Source organism: Pleurodeles waltl, chromosome 8, assembly GCF_031143425.1.
Source record: "Pleurodeles waltl isolate 20211129_DDA chromosome 8, aPleWal1.hap1.20221129, whole genome shotgun sequence".
In the NCBI taxonomy this organism is placed as follows: domain Eukaryota; kingdom Metazoa; phylum Chordata; class Amphibia; order Caudata; family Salamandridae; genus Pleurodeles; species Pleurodeles waltl.
This window is the reverse complement of record NC_090447.1, coordinates 121355670-121376059: the sequence shown is the minus strand read 5'-3', so window position 1 is coordinate 121376059 and position 20390 is coordinate 121355670. Positions and strand designations below refer to the sequence as shown.

The following is a 20390-nucleotide window of genomic DNA, read 5'->3' as shown; positions in this document are numbered from 1 at the left end:
ACTGAACTGCAATTTGTGGTTTGTAGATACCCAAAGGCTTTCTACATCTCGCCCAGGGCCTTCAGGGTTTTCCTAAAGTTTAGAAGAGATGGCTTTGGCAACAAAAAGATAAAAGGAGAGAATTCCAGTGAGAACAGCTGCAACCAAAAATGCTCTTCCACTAACAGTAGAGTAGTTGGACCGCATGACAAGGCTGTTTTTGTACCAGCAAAAGGGCTGGTAACAAAGAGAGGATTAAACAAAGAGAACCAAAGAGTTGAATAACACCAACAAGCAACCAATGCAGAGAAACTAGGACAGGAGAAACATGACCAGTTTTCTGCAGCTTGAGAAGCAACTTGGCCTCAGAGCTCTGACAAACTGCAACTTGTGCGAAGAATCCGCTGGTAATTCAGGGTAAAAGGTATTGCAGTCATCAACACGGGCTGCAAGGAATGCATTCAAAATGTGAAACTTGTGAGGGAAAGAAAATAACTGAATGAGTTGTTTCAAGGTGCAGAGCTGAAACATACCAGAACCTACAACAGAAATTAACTGATTAATCAAGGTTAATGAGGAGTCAAGTCTAATGGTGACTTAACACATCATTGGCACAAGTTTATCCCCTAAACAAGATTGCAAAAAAAGGAAGCTCCCAAAACATAGAATGTCAGTGTGGTAAGAGTCTCCCAAGATTGTCCCATTTAACTTTAGCTGATTACATCTAAGACTTCAACTTTTCCAAACAATCGTGTAGATCGGTGATACACTGCCTTAAATCACCAGCAATCTTTAGGATACGAAGGATAATTTGAGTGTCATCAGCATACATGGATAAATGAAAAGATTGTATAAGGTGCTACCCTAGGATCATGTAATGATTGAAAACTAAACAAGACGAGACAGGCCCTGGGGACCAATGCCTGGATTCAGAAAGGAATGTGCAAAGAAATAGCTGCTGAGTTCTTTTGGTCAACATTTCTTGGAACCAGGTAAGAGCTGTGCCCTTCTCTTAGAGACTCAAACAATCTAATAACACTTGGTGATCTACAATGTCAAAGGCGGCAGAAAAATACAGTAAACTCATAAATTCAAAAATGACTGTTACATCTTGATTGTCGCAAACAAGTAACTCATTCAGAGGAACTCCCACCACTGTATCGGTGTGCATCTAGCTCGAACGTCAGCCCGCACAGAATGGAATTAAATTATTTGTACAACTTTAGAAGGCTGATTAAACACAGCCCACACCAGTAATGTATCCAGTGGCGACTCCTCCGGTATGGAGGAGCGTCGCACCCCCACCCCCCCCCACCAGCAGCAACCGCTGCAAATCCTATAACAACAAAAGGATAATAAACTAAGTTTATTATCCTTTTGTTGTTTAAGGTGCAGGGCATTGGGAATGAAGAGGATGAGGGGAGTGTACTGTGCATTCCCCTCAGTGCACATGTGTGTTTGGCTGTCCTTCTCGGGCCAGCCAAACACACATGCGCACTGTGCTCTCTCCAGCCCGGCACTGTGTTGCAAGCTGGAGACAGCAGGCACAGGCTCCCAGTTTGCCTGGGAGTTCCCTGGCTGGATGATCCCAGCCAATCCTAACACTGCTCAGAGCAGCACCAGGATTGGCCGCAGGGAAGGCTGGGAGCCTGTGCTGCCTGCTGAGGACACAGAGGAGCAGCAGCGCGGTGTGCAGGTACATTTTTTTATGTTTTAAATATTATTGTTATAATTCACCCACCCCCACGCTGCCCCGCCCCTTGTAACCCCTGTGAGCCGTGTCTGAATTTAGCTAGATACAGAAGTTGAGAGGTTAGTATATATTTAAACAAGTAATCTGAGACCAGTGTTTTTAAGCACACCACCTTAAGCTCTAGAGGTGCACCATCTTAATTTCTAGAAGAACAATACTGAAAACAAAGCGGTATTCATCAGCGATCTCACAAGTGAATGTTCCAGCATTAAAAGATTTGTATGCTTCCGATCAGGGATAATAGAATATAAGCTATTGATCCCCGTGGTGTGGTGTTCTTCACTGAAGTCCTCATTCACAATATTAGAAAAACAAGCATTTGCAATGCAATAGGTCTCACGTTTGCTCGAGTTAGAGCTATTAACATTGTACATTTCTAACCGGAACTTTCTTGCCACACAAACCAAAAAATAAAAAGGAAAAAAGTTGACATAAGCGAGACGATTCAAAGTGCCGCCGTGAGCGCGAAGGATAGAGACAAAAGGAAAAAAGAATTTCACTCATAGTCAAAGTTATCAGCAATGGTGCAAAACAGGGCTTGCGCGCTGCTATGCTCTACCTAAAAAGTGAGAGACAGAAGGTTTTGTAGGGAATCAGAACATACTAAAGCAAGATTTCCTATCCACCCCTAAGTCTAGTCTTCATAGTACTAATCTTAAAATCAAAGTACTCAGTGAATCGATTGCACCTAGCAGCTGCGCCTAAGGACTGAGTAGAGCAGTGGTTCCCAACCTATTGATTCATGTGGACCCCCATTTTAACATTAATGGAACCCAAGGACCCCCACGGAATAATCATTGGAATCCAGGGACCCCCGCCTGAGTCATTACTGGAAGCTAGGGGCCTAATTTGTCAATATTTATTAATATTTTTTAATTTTCTAAGCAGTCGCGGACCCCCTGAGAAGGCTTTGCGGACCCCCAGGGGTCCCCGGACCACAGGTTGGGAACCACTGGAGTAGAGGAATATTTTATTTTCTCAATAGTGACAAAAATAACAGCAGTGATATTTGGAAGAGAGAAGATTTTCTGAGAACATTATCCAGATTTTTTTACTAGAGTACTTATAAGTAAACATTTGACACTTAAGTTTAGCTGTAGGTGAATAATTACAACGCTGAAGAGGTTCAAATTGGTGAAGTGCTTGACGCTTTTTAAATAAATCAGCATTATACTATTGGTTGGTTTTGAACTCTTTTGAGAACAGACTTCAAATGACAATGATAATTCTCTAATAAAAGCTGAGAATCATCAGGCAATGGCAAAGACTGGGCTGAATCTGACAAGACATTGAATCACACATTGAGAAGCTTATTGCAGCCTTTTGGGAAATCTGTAGGTTGTGCAAAGATGGTTCTTCTTTGGACCAACCAACTGAATGGCAAAATGGTCCGAGCAGGGGACGAACTCTTTCGGTAAGATCAGACACTGGGAAGTATTGCAATACAATGTGTAAAGTGCGACCTAAACGCTAGTTGGCACCCAATCACTTATTGTAGGATTTTAAAAAATAAGAGCTTTCTGAATTTTATTCAACACAAAAGCATGAGAACTGTTCTGTGCCTCAGGTTAATCTACGTGAAATAAATTACTTGGATCCAACTTGCTTGAATTCTAGGTGATATAGTCCAACCTTTTAAGTTAGAATTTGGTTTGGGGTATCTTTATTTAGCAGCATTTTATAGTGGGCCCTGCATCCCACAGTTTGCCATTCACCCAGTGTCTCTTCAGAGCTTTTTAAACTGCTTCCCTACCAAGTCCTGTCTCCCCCGTTTAGAGTTTTGCACACCTAGCATGTTTATTGGTATGTGCATTCATTGGCGGAGAGATGGGAGGCAAAGCATGTTCAGCTTTTCTCCTGATGTTCTGTAAACTTTTTGGAGTAAAAAAACAAATTTTTTTTTTTTTTTTTTTTTTTTTACATGTAGAACATACTGCTTCTCACTTTGGCTTTTCTTCCTTATATTTTAAGTATTTTCTACTGTTTACCACAAATAATGTTAAGGAAAACCATCTAACACCAACCACCAGTTCATAATTGAACTGCAATTAAAGGTGAAATAAGCTTACAGGTAAAGATCCTGCTTTTCACACATGTTAATGTCTTTACCACAGTTATACAAGAGGGCTGAAAGAGCACAGAAAACTAAGGCAGCAAAAAGGAAGGGAGGCAGAGGAAATAATGATGGAAGATACATATTCCCTTGTATATCCTTCCGCCCCCTGTAAACGTCCAGGCACTAGTTACAGTAAATATCTTTTTACACGTGTGGTGTAGTTCTGAAAGGAGAGCTGGGATGGAAACTCCAGCACAGCTTACCTTTGGCCGCTTCCACTGGACACCTTGAAGACGCTGCGACTTGTAGAAGAGGGAGTCCTCGTTAGCTGGGAATAGCGGGTCCTCGAAGAGCACTTTCTTCTGCTGGCATTCCTTCTTCAGGGCAGAGTACTGCTGGTTCTCGTAAGGCTTCACGGAGGAGAACATCTTTCACGTCAACCCCTGCAGCAAAAACAAGGAGCAAGCCATCAGTGCGGAACTGTGCGGTGCAAACATGATACACAATTATTATTCAATTAAATGGCTTTCTGGGTCATTCAGTTTCAAAGGAAGCAGCTGCTTTCACCTGGGGCCCTGATGAAGAACTCTGAACCGAAACTATGGTTGACCTAAATACCGTGACGTAAAAGTATACAAACAATTGTAAAAAAAAAAAAAAAAAAAAAATAGAAAACATTGTTTTCTATTCTTTCAACCAGATGACGCCATATGCATGATGCAGCATTGCAAAGCCTGGAAGATATGGGAGCAGATGTACCCAGAGAGCTAGAGCGGCCACATTTGGAACTGGGGATACAGGTTCCAATCCCAGCCTTGCCTTAACAAGTGATTCTGGGGAAATCACTTAATCTACCCATGCCTAAAAAGTGTCACCTAGTTTTCATGTAAACCGCTCTAATGAAGTTGGGCCAAGATGACCCATATGTAACTGCATGTGTAAAAAAAAAAAAAAAAAAAAAAACACTGTTTTCCATATTTTCAGGACAGCCACCCCATTGTCCGATCCAATGTGATTATAGCGTGGACCAGACACTAAAAGCTCTGGCTCAGCTTGGTCCTCTTGGAACCTCGAGCCCGTAACGAGCCGAGCTTTCACGTGGCTTCTGCCGCACACCCTCGCTCTACCCCACATGCAAAAAAGGTAGAAACAAAGCACTAACATTTGAGGAAAAATGAGGAACAAGTAGATATCCATTTAGCGGCTGATCTGTACAAAGTGAAACCAGAAAACCTGGATCAATCACTGCTTCCTCACTTAACCAAGCTGTGTGCAACTATTTTATTTCATCGATCTTTGTATTTCTTTAGCATCATATAAAAAGCACTTTCAAAGCCGTGAGTTCTTGATACCAGCTGTACAAAAACCTACTGTGTTCAATTCAATAAACTATAAGGCCGCTATGCCTTTAAGAGTCTTGGCCCTAACCAAGGCTCACATGACAACCGTCCTGCTTATAAGTTCACTGATGGCGCGGTGTAGAGGGTGCGGGAGGTGGCAGGAATTTTGAAGACACTAACATTTTACATGATGTTTGTTGTATGATTTACATGGCAAACATTTTCAGGGCTCGGCTCGTGAACCGGCTTCTGCGAGCTAAGCCAATCACTTGGCGCGGCTCTAGCTCACCCTGCTAATTCGCTAGCAGGCCCACCTCTACTTGATGGATGTAGGCCCCTTGCATGATGCAATATGGCAGCTACAGTGACGTGACATAAGCCCCCCGCGGTGCAGGCTGGGCTCCAGGGGGCCCCCTCAGCACAGTACCCTGGCCTGAGAGCTCCTGACTGAATTCGGGGAGGGGGTACCTCCATGTACTTTGCCGGGGGGGAGGCTCAAGTTTCCTCACACCACTGGGCAGCTATTAGCATGGACGAGCAGGTATACTGGCAATTATAAATGCATTTGGCATTAGCAAAGCCAATAGTGGCAGCCAGCGCGCATTGCCAAGATAAGACTTAATGGCTATGTCAATGCTGGTTAATTATTAGACTCTGTCCCAGAGCAAGAGAAATGAGAGAGAGAGAAATGAGAGAGAAGAGAGAGAGAAGAGAGAGACCAGTACAAAGGGGAAAAAAATTAAGATAAAAATACAGGGAGTGCAGGGTGGTAGAAGGCTTCGGTGTATTCAATAAACAGCTTTTATTCAGCAATCCAAACCTGCAAGAGGGGGGGGCTAACTCTTAATCGTGCGCCCAATTGTACACAAAGACTTGTTTGGTTGCGCTGTAGCAACCTTCATCGCCTGGACATATGTTACTGTTCCGCGGAGCCCGCGCCTTCATTAGCACCTGCCCTTTAAATATTGACAAATCACTGAAGCGTTTGCACTTGCAATCACCCAGAGAGGGCGCGCGGAATATCAAAACCCTGCCAGAGGGCGTGCACGGCGTACGGCGGACTCGGCTCTGTGCAAAATGTTTAGCGAAAAACTCTTGAAAGAAATGGACAGTGACCAGTGCGTTTGATGCACGTCCAATCTCTCTTCCAAAAACGAGTATTCCTAATGTTTAGGTTGTACCTATTTATATTACAGCGCAACAGCAGCCTCCAGCCTGCATAACATTGCATTCAAAGTCAATTCCATAAATGGAGAAATTCGGTTTCTATTTTCCTGATAAATTAATTCCTCATCAGATATCTAATCAACAATTAGCAGGCTGCACAAATAATTTTAACAACCAGGCGGTACACATGCTCTATAACACAAATGCTGAAGTATACACAACAAGTGATGGATGGAATGCCAGAAGTAATCTCAGCCACTGGTAATCACTCGGGGTCGCATCTCAGTCCATCGTTATTTTGCACACCGTGCCCCATAAGACTGGGGCCACCTTAGGCTCCAATGGGAACGGTTCATCCCGAACTCCCAATACCAGTGACTGAGATTAATTCAACCATTCCATAAATCACTTGGTTGTATACTACATTTTTGCATGTTTTACTATAAACAACAAGCATTTGCAATGCAATAGGGTCTCGCATTTCTCCGCGTTACAGCTATTAGCAGTTGTAAACTCCCAACCGGATTTTTCTTCCCACATTGAACAGAAAAAACAGCGCGACCGCGCTGCTACAGTTCACTTGTAGTGAAACCTATCGGCAAAAGTGCAATTATCTACGTAACCGGCAAAAGTGCAAATAACTATGTAACAGGGTCGATGTTATGCAAAGCGCTCGACTTCTGCCAAGCGAGATCGCGCTGCGAAAAAAGATAAAAAGTAGTCCACAAACCTGACGGGAAACAGCGAGCCTCGCATGTTTTCAGTACTTGGTCGCTGCGCTCGAGGATGGCTAACCACCGGAAAAGGCATGACGTATGCGTGCCTTCCACTAATGAAAGCAAGCAGATTTTAACAGGCAAGCCCACGAACCAATGAAAGACACTGACGTGACGTGGACGGGGATCCGAGACCTTTTCTAACTCCTAAAGCGCCTCGCAAGTGAAACGCATGTGACACAGGCTCGGCCCTATAAATGAACCTAAGCACTCCTACAACCTCTGTGGTATGTTATGCTGGATTGCTGGTATGTGTGGTAGTAACAGTTTGCCATTAAAAAATAACTTATTACGTAACGTATATTTGTAAAGCACATGTTTAGTCTTTGGGGCCTTTTGGCGCTGTATTATGGATGTTTAACTTTACACAACTCAATGGTACTCATTTTATTGACCTCAGAAGGATGGAAGGCTGAGTGGACCCGCAGGGATTTCAACCTCTCACCATGAGGTCAAAGAAGCTGCGCCCTCAGACAGCAGTAGAGGTGGGAAACCCTGGGGTCAGATTTGCTATTCTAAATCTAGTCCCAGAATATCTGGGGAAAGTGCAACTTTCCCAAAATAGTCTAGGAGACATATTTACTACTCTAGCTCCAAATCATGGAATATTTTGGAAACTGATAAAAAAAATTCCCAAAGTATTTTAAGGAGGGGTTAAAAAGGGGTAATTTTATATTGACCGCTCTGATTCCGCTCAAGGAAAAAAGCACGAATACCATGCATTAGTCTACTGAGCCACCAGACCCACCGGGCTATCGGCTGAATCCTCGTGTGATTTGGGGGTCCGCTGGAGCTCTCAACTGAAGTACCCCACGATGATATGCTTTAGGTATTGTGTTGTGAGCGGCCTCTGGTTTGATGCCCTGATCGGGTCAGTGAGTCGTGGGGTGTCATGTCGGTGTCAGATGTCTGCCGGAGAGCTTTTATGAACAGATCATGCATCTCTCAGGAGAAGGACCTGTGCTCTGACCATCAACCAGAGAAAGTCTATTTCTGGTGCTTCTGGCTCTGTGACATCCTTGAGCGGTGTTGGGCTTTCTGAAATGCTTTGTCTGGTGGGTTCTGTTGCATGCTTGTGTCTGGATTATTTTGGAGGTAAATGCTGTTGGACATGATGTGATCACCTACAATCTGGCATATTGTTGCTGTGAGTGGCATCTTCTGTCTAACGCGTGCATTTGTCCATGTGTGCACCTGATGTTGCCAAGTGGTGGGATTTATCCTGCTGGGTTTCGGACTATCGCAAATTAAGCCAGAAGGGCAACAAAATGTTGCACTTATCTACAATAAAAGAGCATGACATTATGCCAAGCCTCGTAATCCCCATGGTAACATGTTCTGGGATACTCGGTTTGCATCTACTACTGCACAATTGAGTCTGGCAGTAACTATAACAGCAAGCACATAAAAGGGGACCTTTTAAAGGTACAAAGGTAATCTACTCCTCCTGGCTGATGGAAGCCAGTTTCAAACTGGGGTCTGCGCCTATAACTTTCCACAAGCTAAAGGCTGCCATGAGCGGAAGACAGCCACTCTAGTTGGGTCATACATCAAACCACAGCAAGGCTTCCACATAGTGCATGACCATAACTTTGGCAAACTGCCATAAGTGTTGCAGTGAGGGAGAAGTGCCGTGCTCCTAGGAGCAGCAGGGAGTAGAATTGGTAGAAAACACAAATAAAAAAAAGCTTAGGAATAGACTCAGATTCAATATTGTGAATAACTGGTGGAATTATAGACTGTACCCTTAAACCTCAGCTTGGGTTTAATGACCCCTAACACATACACAAACACACACACACACACACACACACACACACAAACTTCCCCCTTTTCTCCTACCATTACAGAACCAGGACACCAAAAGAACAAGCCAGTCCGCGAACGGAAGGGCCCATGTCTTTAGAAACATTACAAAAGCCAGCCATGTCCTCCTGCAAGGGTCTGTTTTAGCATACCCAAAAGCATGTTTGCATAAAGACATTTAATCTCACAGCACGTGTTTACCCTCTTGCGATTAAGGTTTCCTGGCCACTGACCACCCAGCAAGGCCGTTTTCGAATCCTTGAGCATTAAGAATAGGTTTTTAAACTGGAGCACCAGACAACAGCTGAAACCTGTAGCACTTTAGGACTATATAAGCTGGCCATCAGAGTGAACCTTTACAGTGAGTCTAAAGTTAAGAGTTCAGTAGCCACCAAGCATTGACTTCTTCCTGCAAAAAAAAAAAAAAATGTGGAGGGACTCAGCTTCTGGCTAATGCAAATGGTTCCTTGCAAGTTAGTGCCATACTGTGCCAATATGGCCACTCACTGAGGCCAGACTGGCTGCGTTTTAGTGACCCTTCCTGCTGAAAATACTTGTGGTGAAGACTCTAGAGACGCAGGTTCGTTTGGACTAATTCACAGCACTGACAGTAACCATCTTATCCTACCAGGTCACCTCTTCTGCAAGCTTTCCCAGAGGTGCCGTGCCAGCCGCAAACATCCGTAATGGTCCTCTGTGATGACAATTTGCTGGAGGGAGGCGAACGATATATGGAAAGGTATATCTAAGGTGTTTGTGTAGAGTGTGTCCCATCTGCTTAGAAGGGACATCACAGATGCCGCAGGAAGCGTGCCGCCAGGACCCACAAATTTATTCAACATTTTGAAACCCATCTTCTGTCAGAACCACTGTCAGAAGGCCAAGGGGTACGAAGGGGCTAGTAGGCCTAACCGGGGGGGAACGAGGCCTTTTACTCCTGATGTCCCGGGGCCTGCTCTACTATGGATTCTGAGCAACTGGGACAAGAACCTTTCTGTTCTTGACTTGCAGGGTTGCGTGGTCCAAGCAGTCCATTGCTCGGTCAGAGGTGGGGGGAAGGAGTGCATACAGGATAATGAGCACAGGCTCACAAATCAATAGGTGCACAGCAGCAGCAATAAATCATTGGCCAGCCAAATACTTCTCTTCATTCATAAAAGTTAGTATTTTATTTTCTAACATTATCCTCTCATAGGAAGAATACAATATCTACAAACAACTTACAGTCCTCTTCTGAGGTTGGGGTTCTAGTGTTTCTTTGGAAAAATCTCGGTCTCACTCACTCCTCGCGTTAGCGATTGTGGTTATTCCCCATTCAATATTGGTGACATCCAGGGTATGCCCAACTAGTAGTTTGAGTCTCAGAAGCCCACTATAACTTTAAGTCACTAGTGTTCCAGCGCTATCACAGTATATTAGAAGCCAGTTCCCCCGGGGCCAACAGGTCTGAAACCAGTCTTACCTACACTGGCAGATGTGAAGAGTTCGGAGTACATGAGTGCGCCCTGTCTGCGAGCACTCACAGTGGCTGCTGCCAAGTTCAGTTAAGTCTTCCGCACATGGCCCAGGCAGCTGCATTCAGTGGATGCACTGTCTCTCACTTGCAGTCGTGTTACTGATTTGGCAAGAGGCTTTCCGCAGCAATTCCTGTGGGGTCACTGTTAGATCAGCTCCCACATGTGGGTGGCTACAACGATCATGTCTTGTGCCCTCGTCTGGATCAAGGCACACAGGTGCTCCCACAGCATCCTCACTTCTCAGGTGAGGGGGAAAAGAACAAGTAGCAGTCCTTGGTGCTCTGAGGGACCCACTCCAACATACAAGGTCACTGCAAACTACTGTCCATGGGCTCTGGCCCGATCAACATAATGAGGTTGTCTACAGTGGCCCCTCCTGGAACACAGGGTCACTGCTATACTGCTTCACAATTCTTCAGCCCTCACCGCAAGGCAGACTTTGCCACAGCGGCTCCACCTTGCATATGGGGTTGCCACAAGGCTAGTAGGCAGGACTACGACCAGATCAGCAGAGAACACACCACAGCTAATTTCACTGTGGCCCTCTCCTGGCATATGGGGCTTGCTGACGTTGTCCTTCACATGAGCGACGACCCGATTGGTGCAGCAGCCATTTCCTCACATCTTGCACAGGGAGTCCAGTTGACTGGGCTCGATTTCTCCAACTTTCGCCTCTTCCTGACAGTGCACACTGGCTTTGGCAAGCAGGCAGGAGCTGGTGCTCCAGGGCAGGTGGTCTTGGATTTGTAGGTAATGTCCTCTCACCCATCTGGCTGCTCAGTAGTTGACAGTTACTGGGGTCTCAAACTTCCCCTCTTATAGTTCCTTTCCAGACACCAAATGTGATTTAGGGTTCCGAGGTGTCGAAGTTTTATTTTAAGGTGCTGCTTCTTTTGAAGCGCCCATGCCTCTGATCCTGCTTGAATAGCAGTTTGTCACAGCAGGACTCTCCAGAGCTGATAGTCCCACAACACAGGTCATGGGAGTGACTCGAGTTCACACCTGGATGTCAGTCACAGTGATATACGTGTCAAAAGGTTATCCCAGGGCTCCCAGCCTTCATGAGATATGACAGGTTACTGAATCAAAGAGCACCCTTTGGAATGCACAGGGGAGGCTTGGTTCTCCCTTCCCCAGTATGTGTCCCACCAAGCGTACAGGAATGCAGCAATACACAAATCTGTCTGGGGGAATCGCTTTACCTTCTCTACATGTTACACTATGCAGGTCTGCATCTCCAAAATGGAATGCAGAGCCCCCCACGTATTGTACCACTCACTGGGACAGATACCCCCAGCACTTGCATTTAACAGGCATGTACTGCCCAGCACTCAATTCTTCACGGACGGTACCACTTAGAGGCACACATACAGCTAGCATATGCATTCAACATGCATGAACTGCAACCTTCATGTATTGTACTGCTCACAGATACACATACACAAAAGCACATGCACTTATCATGAACGCACTGCACCCTTCATCTACTGTACAACTCACAGGTGCACATACAGCCAGCACATACATGTATCCTGCATACACTGCACAAAGCTACATCTTAGAGGTACTGTATCACTCATAGGCACATACATATCCAGCACATGCCTTCATCATGCATGCACTGCTCAGTACTGCATTATCCCCATATTGTACCTTTCCCAGGTACACTAACACCACCTCTGGGCTACACAGCACTTCACACCAATCTGATGCAGGCCAAGCAGGAGTTAAGCACACAGCAACAGAACCTTAAAATTGTGTAAGCCTGTCGGCTTCACTCCAGTGACAGGTTAAAAAGGACCTGCTCCCTTCTACAGATCACTACACGGTATGCTGCCACCACCGCACGCATGATGCTTAACTCCTGGTGAAGGCAGGAGCCTTCCACCACTATGAAGGTAGCGCTTTGAGTGCCCCTTTGGTCCAACAAGACTGCAATCTGTGTGACAGGCTTATGTCTCGGCACGCATGCATGATTCGAGTTTGTCTATGGCAACAAAAAAAAAAATCAGCATTAGGGTCCAAGACATCAGTGCAATTGGGCACTCAGGACAGGGGTGCAAGTCAATAACCATGTAGAGGACTTTTCCATCCCAACATGTTTTTTTTCGGGTATCACAGGGACTTCCAGGTATTCCACAGGCACAGTATTCGGCGTGAAGCACGATAACAGTTCCAGAAGCCTGGGCAGTGCTTAATTTGTGAAAGAATAAGAACTGCAGCCACAGGTTTTGCTTAGAAGAGCCCGGCTCACTCTAACATTGCATATTTTATTCACCACCACACTCTCCGCCCCTTTAACTCAGGCTTTCAGTTTCCTTTTTTGTCACTGTTCTTACGTTTTTCTTCCTCCTCATTTCCCCCTTTTGTGTTTTACAGAGTCTGGGAGACAGGCGAACTACTGACCCCCACCTCAACATCCCAAAGATGCTTTTTGATGGGACTGAGGGACCAGCTCATGGCTGCCCCGGTGAAAGCAACAAACTGCATTATGAAGCCCACTGGCAGAAGCAGATTTGTAATGGTCAATTCATTAATAGTGGAAACATTGCAGAGGTAGCTATTTGGGACAATCTGTCTCCTCCTTACCTTTGATGACATCTGATCGCCCCAGTGCAGAGGAGACTCCTCATGTCACAAATGTATCCATCGCAGGACTTCTGCGCTTGTAGAAATGAAGGTACCGGACAGGGACGACCGCTTACGACACCTTAACACAGTGGTCGAAGAAATGCGGAAATAACCGGAAGTGAGTGCCACTACTTTTTACTTTAAAATTGTTGCACCACATTTTTAACTCATTTTCACTGTTCTAGGGCTCTAATTCAGAGGGAATGCATCCCCTCTCTATGTGACAGCAGAGGTCAGCTGAGAGGTGCAGGAAGACCAAAGCTCATCATGACTGACGGAAGGCACCCTTTGTACAAACATACGTGTTGCTCATATGGAAGCATACAGTATGCATGCATGTTGTACCTCTCCAGCGTGAACCCAGCCAAGGCCACGATACAGCACATATACATATTCAGTGACTGTACTTAATGAGTGGTATGCTTGGGCTAATCAATAGTGAAATATAATTTATTTCTCTTAAAATCACAGCACTCTGTCGCGCAAGCAGGTGCTAAATAATGTGAGGGTTTTTTTTCCTACCTAAAAGTGTACCTTTTAATTTTCAGTTGTACCCAATACTCTATTTGAAGTATAGGGTTAGACAGCACCCTCTTGCCTAAAACTGTGATTTAATAATGGCAGCACAATTTATTGCTAACGTTCCTTTCAAGCAAGGGTCTCATGGACAACAGACCAAGTATGCAAAATGTCCACCCTGCCCACATTCACCTAGACTGCGTAGAATACGTTCGTAACCGAGGTGCAGTAGTCCCCTCATGCCCTACACTTGATGGCTGTGGCCATGCTTTCAGTATTTCTTCAGTTGCATTCACATGGGCAATGGACCCCCATGACGTCATGCTTTCATCATCTTTAGAAAACGCCCACTTAGTAGTCTCACCAAAGACCGACTGCGTCTTTCTTGAACACAAAGTCCCAGTGTTTTCAGAAAAAATGAAACAAATTACCCACCTCGATTTCTTAGGTCCTGTTTAAATTCTACCCGTTGCCATGGACGGCATTTAGAAGGCCACCAGGGGTCGTATCTGCGACCCCTGACTTGCTCCTTGGGACTCCTGGCACGATTGTTGCGACCCCTGGCCTCAGAGGTGGCAAAATCTGTTGCAGCAACACAGGCAGCCCATCGGGTGGAGTTCCACCCTGGTTTATTTATTTTTATTTATCATGCTATTGTTGAATAATGTTTTATTATTCAATGTTAGGGTAATAAAACATCATGAACAATTAGCTGGAACATGGCCTTCCCAGGCAGCTGAGAAGAATACAAAAATGCTTTTAAATGCATGCCGAGTACATATTTGCGGTTTAGTGTGTGTTTACGAGAGAGAGGGTGTGTGTGTGAAGCATGTGAGTGAAACTGAAGTTCAAAGACCGTGTGATGTCACTTCCGCCATCCCTGGCTTTCTGGTGAATTGGCGCTCATGCCCGTGGCCTCGGTGGTCACCTCTGTGTTGTGTTGATTTAGGTGCCTGGTGGAAGGAACACGCACACACACTTCTTATGGGCGGCCTCGAGGCCGAAGGGGAACCGCTGCACTTGGGGAGAGAATCAGCGGAAACCACGACCCAGGGGGGCCAATTCCATCAAAAGTGAGAACATTTTTATGCGCGTTAGCCAACAGGTCTGTGGGGGCTGCGGATCCAATCAATCACAGGCGGCAGCGGACGCCGATCCAGCAGCAAAGCAAGGAGGAGACGGCAGGACAGCTCCAGAGCGCGAGCGGGAAAGAAAGATTTCCCAGATGAGCTCAGATGTCAAGAAAACCTGAACAGGTCAGGATTAAAAAGAATAAGTTAGCGGTGGAAAGGAGAGGGTGACAGATGGCGGGCTCATTAATTACCAAATAGGCTCCTTGGAGGAGCGCCACGAGGCACGTTCTAGTTTAATTACACTCTGGCTGCGCGAGGCTCTGGAGGCAGCCGGAGCTGCAAACCTGCTGATCTGGGTAAAATTAGAATTATTAAAAATAAAGCGAGAGGACTAGCGGCACCTTCCTGGGCGCGCAGCGCGCAAGATCTGTTCCTCGGTCCCGCTTCCTGCATGGTGGCCCCGATTCTGGCCGGCTAACAATGCACCTGCAAACCCGAGGCCCAGTCTCCCCGTCCCTAAAGCACGGTCAGCAACGTGCCCGCAAAGGCGCCGGCGACTGCCACCAGCAATCAGGGCTTCGTTTTCAGACATCTATATCCCCTGTCGCCGGCGGTCCAGTTCATATTGAGAACATTAGCGCTGCATTCGTTTGTTGCAGCTGGACACCAATATTTATGTGGTAAAACTTCGTTTGTTGCAGTTGGACTAAAATATTTATGTGGTAAAACGTGCGGCAATCTGGAATACCTTCTCCCGCTGTGATCCAATAGTTTGATCAGTCATTACAGAATGGAGTTGGATAGAGAAGAGGTTCTTGCATGAATGCCCCCTGGGCTCCATCTCTTGATAATTCCATTGGTCCCAGATTATACAGAGCATCTGTTAACAGAAATTGTGAGCTAACAGTTTATAAGGTACCCCGTGCCGTACATTCAAAGACTATTGCAAGTCACCAATAGTTCCATGCCACAGAGAGCACGGAGGCCGAGTTCCTTGGCAAGCTATGGAATTCCAGGGTGACTTGCAATATCCCTAGCATATGCAATAGGGGATACTTTATTGCATATAATATATGGTCACCCCATCACCTTTCCCACAAACCACTTAAAACCTTGGTGCACAGCTCTATCATATAAAAGAGCAAGCATGTTTGCAAAGATGAACTAAAAAAATAAAAATAAAAATAAAAACCTCTTGTGCAAAACTAAACACATCAAAAACCTGTTAGATATTTGCTGGAAACCAATATTAAGGACAGTTCAGTATAAATCAGATAACAAAATAAATATCTGCAGTAGCTCTTTATAATCGTCAACTGGGTGTGTTACAAGTCACCAATTATAAAGAGATTAGAGGCTGGTGTTTATACAGGGATTATAAAATCCCATGTATTATAGCACATGGCTACCAAGTTTCCAGAAAGTTTCTAAAAACGTATCCATTCTAAAATGATGTACAACAGCACAAGCTCCTCTGATGATTGAAGATACCTGATCCACACTCGACAAAATTTTGAGAAAAACAAAAAACATGAAAAATGAAAACTGAAAAATGAAACTTGAAAAAATAAACAACACTACGTCTAAGTGTGGATGGAATGGACTTTTCTTCTAATATGTATTGTACTCCGTCCCTTCACCTTCCAAAATGGCTTTGCTAGAGGTATGAAACACAGGACCACCTTGGGTAAAAACTTGATGGGTTAGAGCAGTGATACTCAATACGGCCCTCCTGACCTTCACATGCGCCCCCCCTGGCCAAGAGCAGCAATGGGCTGCTTTTTACTAGACTCAACACTAAACCAAAAAAAATGTTAACTAATCAGCTTTCAGGTTAATCGAAGTTAAAAAAAAGGATGCAACTAGGTTGTCTTGCGCCATTTAACTTTAGGAACACATTCATTTGTAAAGACATCTTGCAGCAAAATTGTAAAAATATGATAACGTCTCTTCAGGATTCAAAAAGTGTACTTCATTACCATGCAGAATCGTTTCTCCTTAGTAAATCATAATAATCGGTGCATTGAGATTTTTTTATTATTTTTTTTTAACAGAAAATAATGATTCTTTTTGAACATGTATTGAGAAACATTCATTCTTTCCCCACTCTAGGAACAATGCCAATAGTAAACTAAGAGGCAAGTCAGTTATGTGACCCTTCGGGTGGCCTGGGTCACTATTATACATTAACAACATTAAAGTTTATCAAGTCAAGCACAGGAGAAAGTTTAGCACAGCGTAACCCCCTGAAGTCCTGTATTTTGAGTCCTCTCCTATGTGATAATGGAGGAAAAGTGGAATAAAATAATTGCCTAGGATCACACAATTTGGCACAGTGGGGAAGCCGGGATTAATCCCAGGTTTTCTCGTTTCGCATTGTCTATTTCAGCCAATAGCTGATATGCTTTGCTTCCCCTAAACCCACCTTACCTCCAACACCCCCCCCATACAATCCAACACCCCCCCATACAAACCCCCCCAACCACACCCACCACCCTGTTGGCATCACTGCGGCCCTCTGTCACACCACAGACCAAAATGTTGGCCCCTGGGAAAATCTTTGTGAGCACCCTTGGGTTAGAGAGTACCTGCTCCGGGGTTCGTGATATTACAAGGAGTGCAGTTTATCACACAGCCAATGCAGTGAACTGTGTTTTTATTCTTGTAGATGTGGCCATTCCTGGGCAACAGTGAACCACAGATCCTCCTGGACTGAGGCATGCTTGGACTTGCTGTTAATAACATGCTCACAGGATGCTTTCTGTCAGCCGGTTTGGTGCATTACCTTTTAAAATCCCTCACAGCTGTAGATCAGAATCAGATCAAATTATTCTGCCTACTACCACACCTTTAAGGACACAAAACTAACAAAACCCATTTCACCCAGCACCTAACACTACATGACGAACTACAAAGACTTTATTCTTGAAAAACTGCACCTCTGCAGTGTGTCGATGACATTTTCAAGCAGTTCTAAGACTGTGGCCCATTCAGTTTCACAAGGGACACCAATGACAACTGCTTCAAACAAAGCAGAGTGCATTGCAGACTTATACCGAGCAGATGTACAACAAGCATTTTAAAATTCGCTTGTTTACACTAATTGCACAGAAAACATTCAAACAATCCCCAGTGACCCATAAGTTTAAGGTTCCTTACAAGAATGGGCACCTCTCAGCTCCAAAATCACCAAGTCATTAACAGACTGCTTAAAAAAATCTAGAAATAGTTTGACACAACCCCAAATCTACAGTAGTGTCCAAGATGTTCATCTGTGAAGGTGGCTCTGCCCCATCGTGATAATGCTGGACCCGACTACAGCTGCCAACAGCTTAAAGCTCACCTTAAGAGACAAGAAGGTTCTGCTGTTCCTGTAAAGCCAAACCATCCTCCTGGCTGCGGACAATGAACAATATAAACAGAAGAAGGACAAAGACATTCCCTCAGAGTATTCACTCCCTCTTTTTCTCTTCAGCATCTAACAGAGACACATGTATCTCAGCTCAGTAACACCTGCATCAATCAATCAATCACAATATTTGTAAAGCGCACTACGTACCCGTTAGGGTTTCAAGGCGCTGAAGGGAGGGGGGGGGGGGCGCTGCTATTGGTCGAAGAGCCAGGTCTTAAGAAGTCTCCTGAAGGTGAGCAGGTCCTGGGTCTGCCGTAGGGAGGTCGGGAGGGTGTTCCAGGTCTTGGCGGCAAGGTAGGAGAAGGATCTGCCCCCGGAGGTCTTGCGCTGGATGCGGGGAACGATGGCGAGGGCGATGGCATACAATTTCAAATGAACACTGATGCCTTTTTTTATACAGGAAACTGAACTCAGAATGTAACACAAAATCAGAAATACCAGATTCTACTTTCCATAAAACACAATGGGTGGACAATGATTCGCTTAGTGCTTCCTCCTCCGGGCAGCCCCAAGACTACCAAAATACGGCTCATTAAGGGAATATCAACTCTTTCCCAGAATCGCATGTCAAAAGCCCAACAAGGATATGGGGCATTTTGCGCAAATGCACCTCTGTCATTAACATATTCAGTAACTTCATCCAACCAAATAGAAACATTTATTAATACTTTTATAATCAATAACTATAGAATAATAATAATTAATGAAAGTCTCTGATCAGTTTGCACTTCGAATATGTAACTGGAAAAAAAGACACTGCTTTTGTACTTAAATTACCATCAGAAGTGCTACTGATGCAGGTCGGACACCCTGGTACCATACCTGGTTATGCACATGGCTAGTATATGGAGGAAAGTGGTGCATAGGGTCATACGGGCAGCTCCCTTTAGCAGAAAGCTGAATATATGGGATTTGAATTTTTTTCGAGCCATAGACTATCGTGTCCATGGCACAGTGGCGTGAGGGTGGATGCATGGAGGCTGGTTCCCTATACTCAGGGGATACATTTATTACCTTACAAGAGGCACGGGATACCTTCCGGATAGGTCCACATCATTTTTTGCAACACGCTAAATTGGAGAGGGCCGCAAGGGGGATCTGGATGGGATTTCCAGCTGCTCCTGAAACCTCCGCTGTATTGGAGGGGTTCATTAAATGGGGAGGGGAAACACCTAGTAACTCTTTTACAAAGCCATTCATTCAAACTGGTGGGATACCGTGTCAATAGCGTGCACGTGGCATGTGGGAGCAGGATATGGGTCTACCTATTTCGGTTGCAGAGTGGGAGAAAACACTGGGGTTGGTTTGCAAAGTATCCTGTAATAATAGGTTCAAACTTCTGCATTTTTGCGACTTGCATCGCACATATGTCACCCCACAACGACTAAACAAAATGAATCCCACCAAGCATGCCACCTGCTCACGCTGCGGCCAACGCGGACTTCATGCATATGGCATGGAGCTGTGCCATGGTGTGGGCTTATTGGGGGCAGGTTATAGAAATTGCCACAGAAATGCAAGTCCCGCAGACGCCACTTGTTTGCCTTTCGGGGGTGCTTGAGTGTCCCTGGGGACGCAAGATTTACTGCAGAATAATCCAACTTGCTCTGTTGCTGGCCAAAAGGAGAGTGGCCATCAGCTGGATGAGCACACGACCACCAATGTCCACAGACTGGCTCAGACATGCTGGAATGGGGCGGTAGCCGAGGAGATCCATATGAAAATGTCACAGGCAGACACAGGGTCAACTGCAGCCGCTCGGCTGTGGTCTCATTTACTGGGAAGGTTCCCTGAGGAGGACACTACATCAGGGGAGGGATAATGGAGAGGTGAGATGCGCACCAACGCCAGAAATTGAATCATCTGGTTGGGATCTACAAACTCCGGGAGTGCCCACACAAATGCGCAAGTTGACGAGTTCGGCGGGGCTCGTGAGTTGAAAATGTTTTGAATTCTACGCTCAGGATAATTAAGGTACAAAATGCTGGTAATTGATACTAATCCTTTTATGGCTTGACATCAGTACAATCCAGGCCGAAGTCAAAATATTGTATGGGAAGTTGCTGCCGTGCATTGTATTTATGTTAAAGGTTTATATTACAAAACCAATAAAAACCGTTAAAAAAAAAAAAAATACCAGCAGAAGTAAATTAAATACCACTGAGACTGATAAATTACTAGAGGCAATCCTTATTAAAAGAAGGAAATTCCATGTTAAAGTGTTATTTCCACAAAAGATGAAGGACAGCTGTGAACGGGTCTTAAAGTTGGAGCTATCTCCAGTCATCTGCAGTGTGGTCAATATAAGATTGCTCTACACTCCCCTCATGACAGAGGATATTTTTTAGCACGCGATCCTAG

General features: G+C 45.0%; 1 protein-coding gene across 2 annotated transcripts in view; it reads right to left on the bottom strand.

Moving 5' to 3' along the window:
* Positions 1-20390, bottom strand: part of CAPN5 (calpain 5) — a 431423-nt gene that overhangs the window by 288329 nt on the left and 122704 nt on the right. For both annotated transcript variants that reach the window (XM_069203908.1, XM_069203909.1), the window contains exon 2: positions 4052-4231. In XM_069203908.1, the coding sequence (XP_069060009.1) occupies positions 4052-4216 (165 nt within the window). In that variant the 5' untranslated portion in view covers positions 4217-4231. The remainder of the gene's footprint in view (positions 1-4051; positions 4232-20390) is intronic.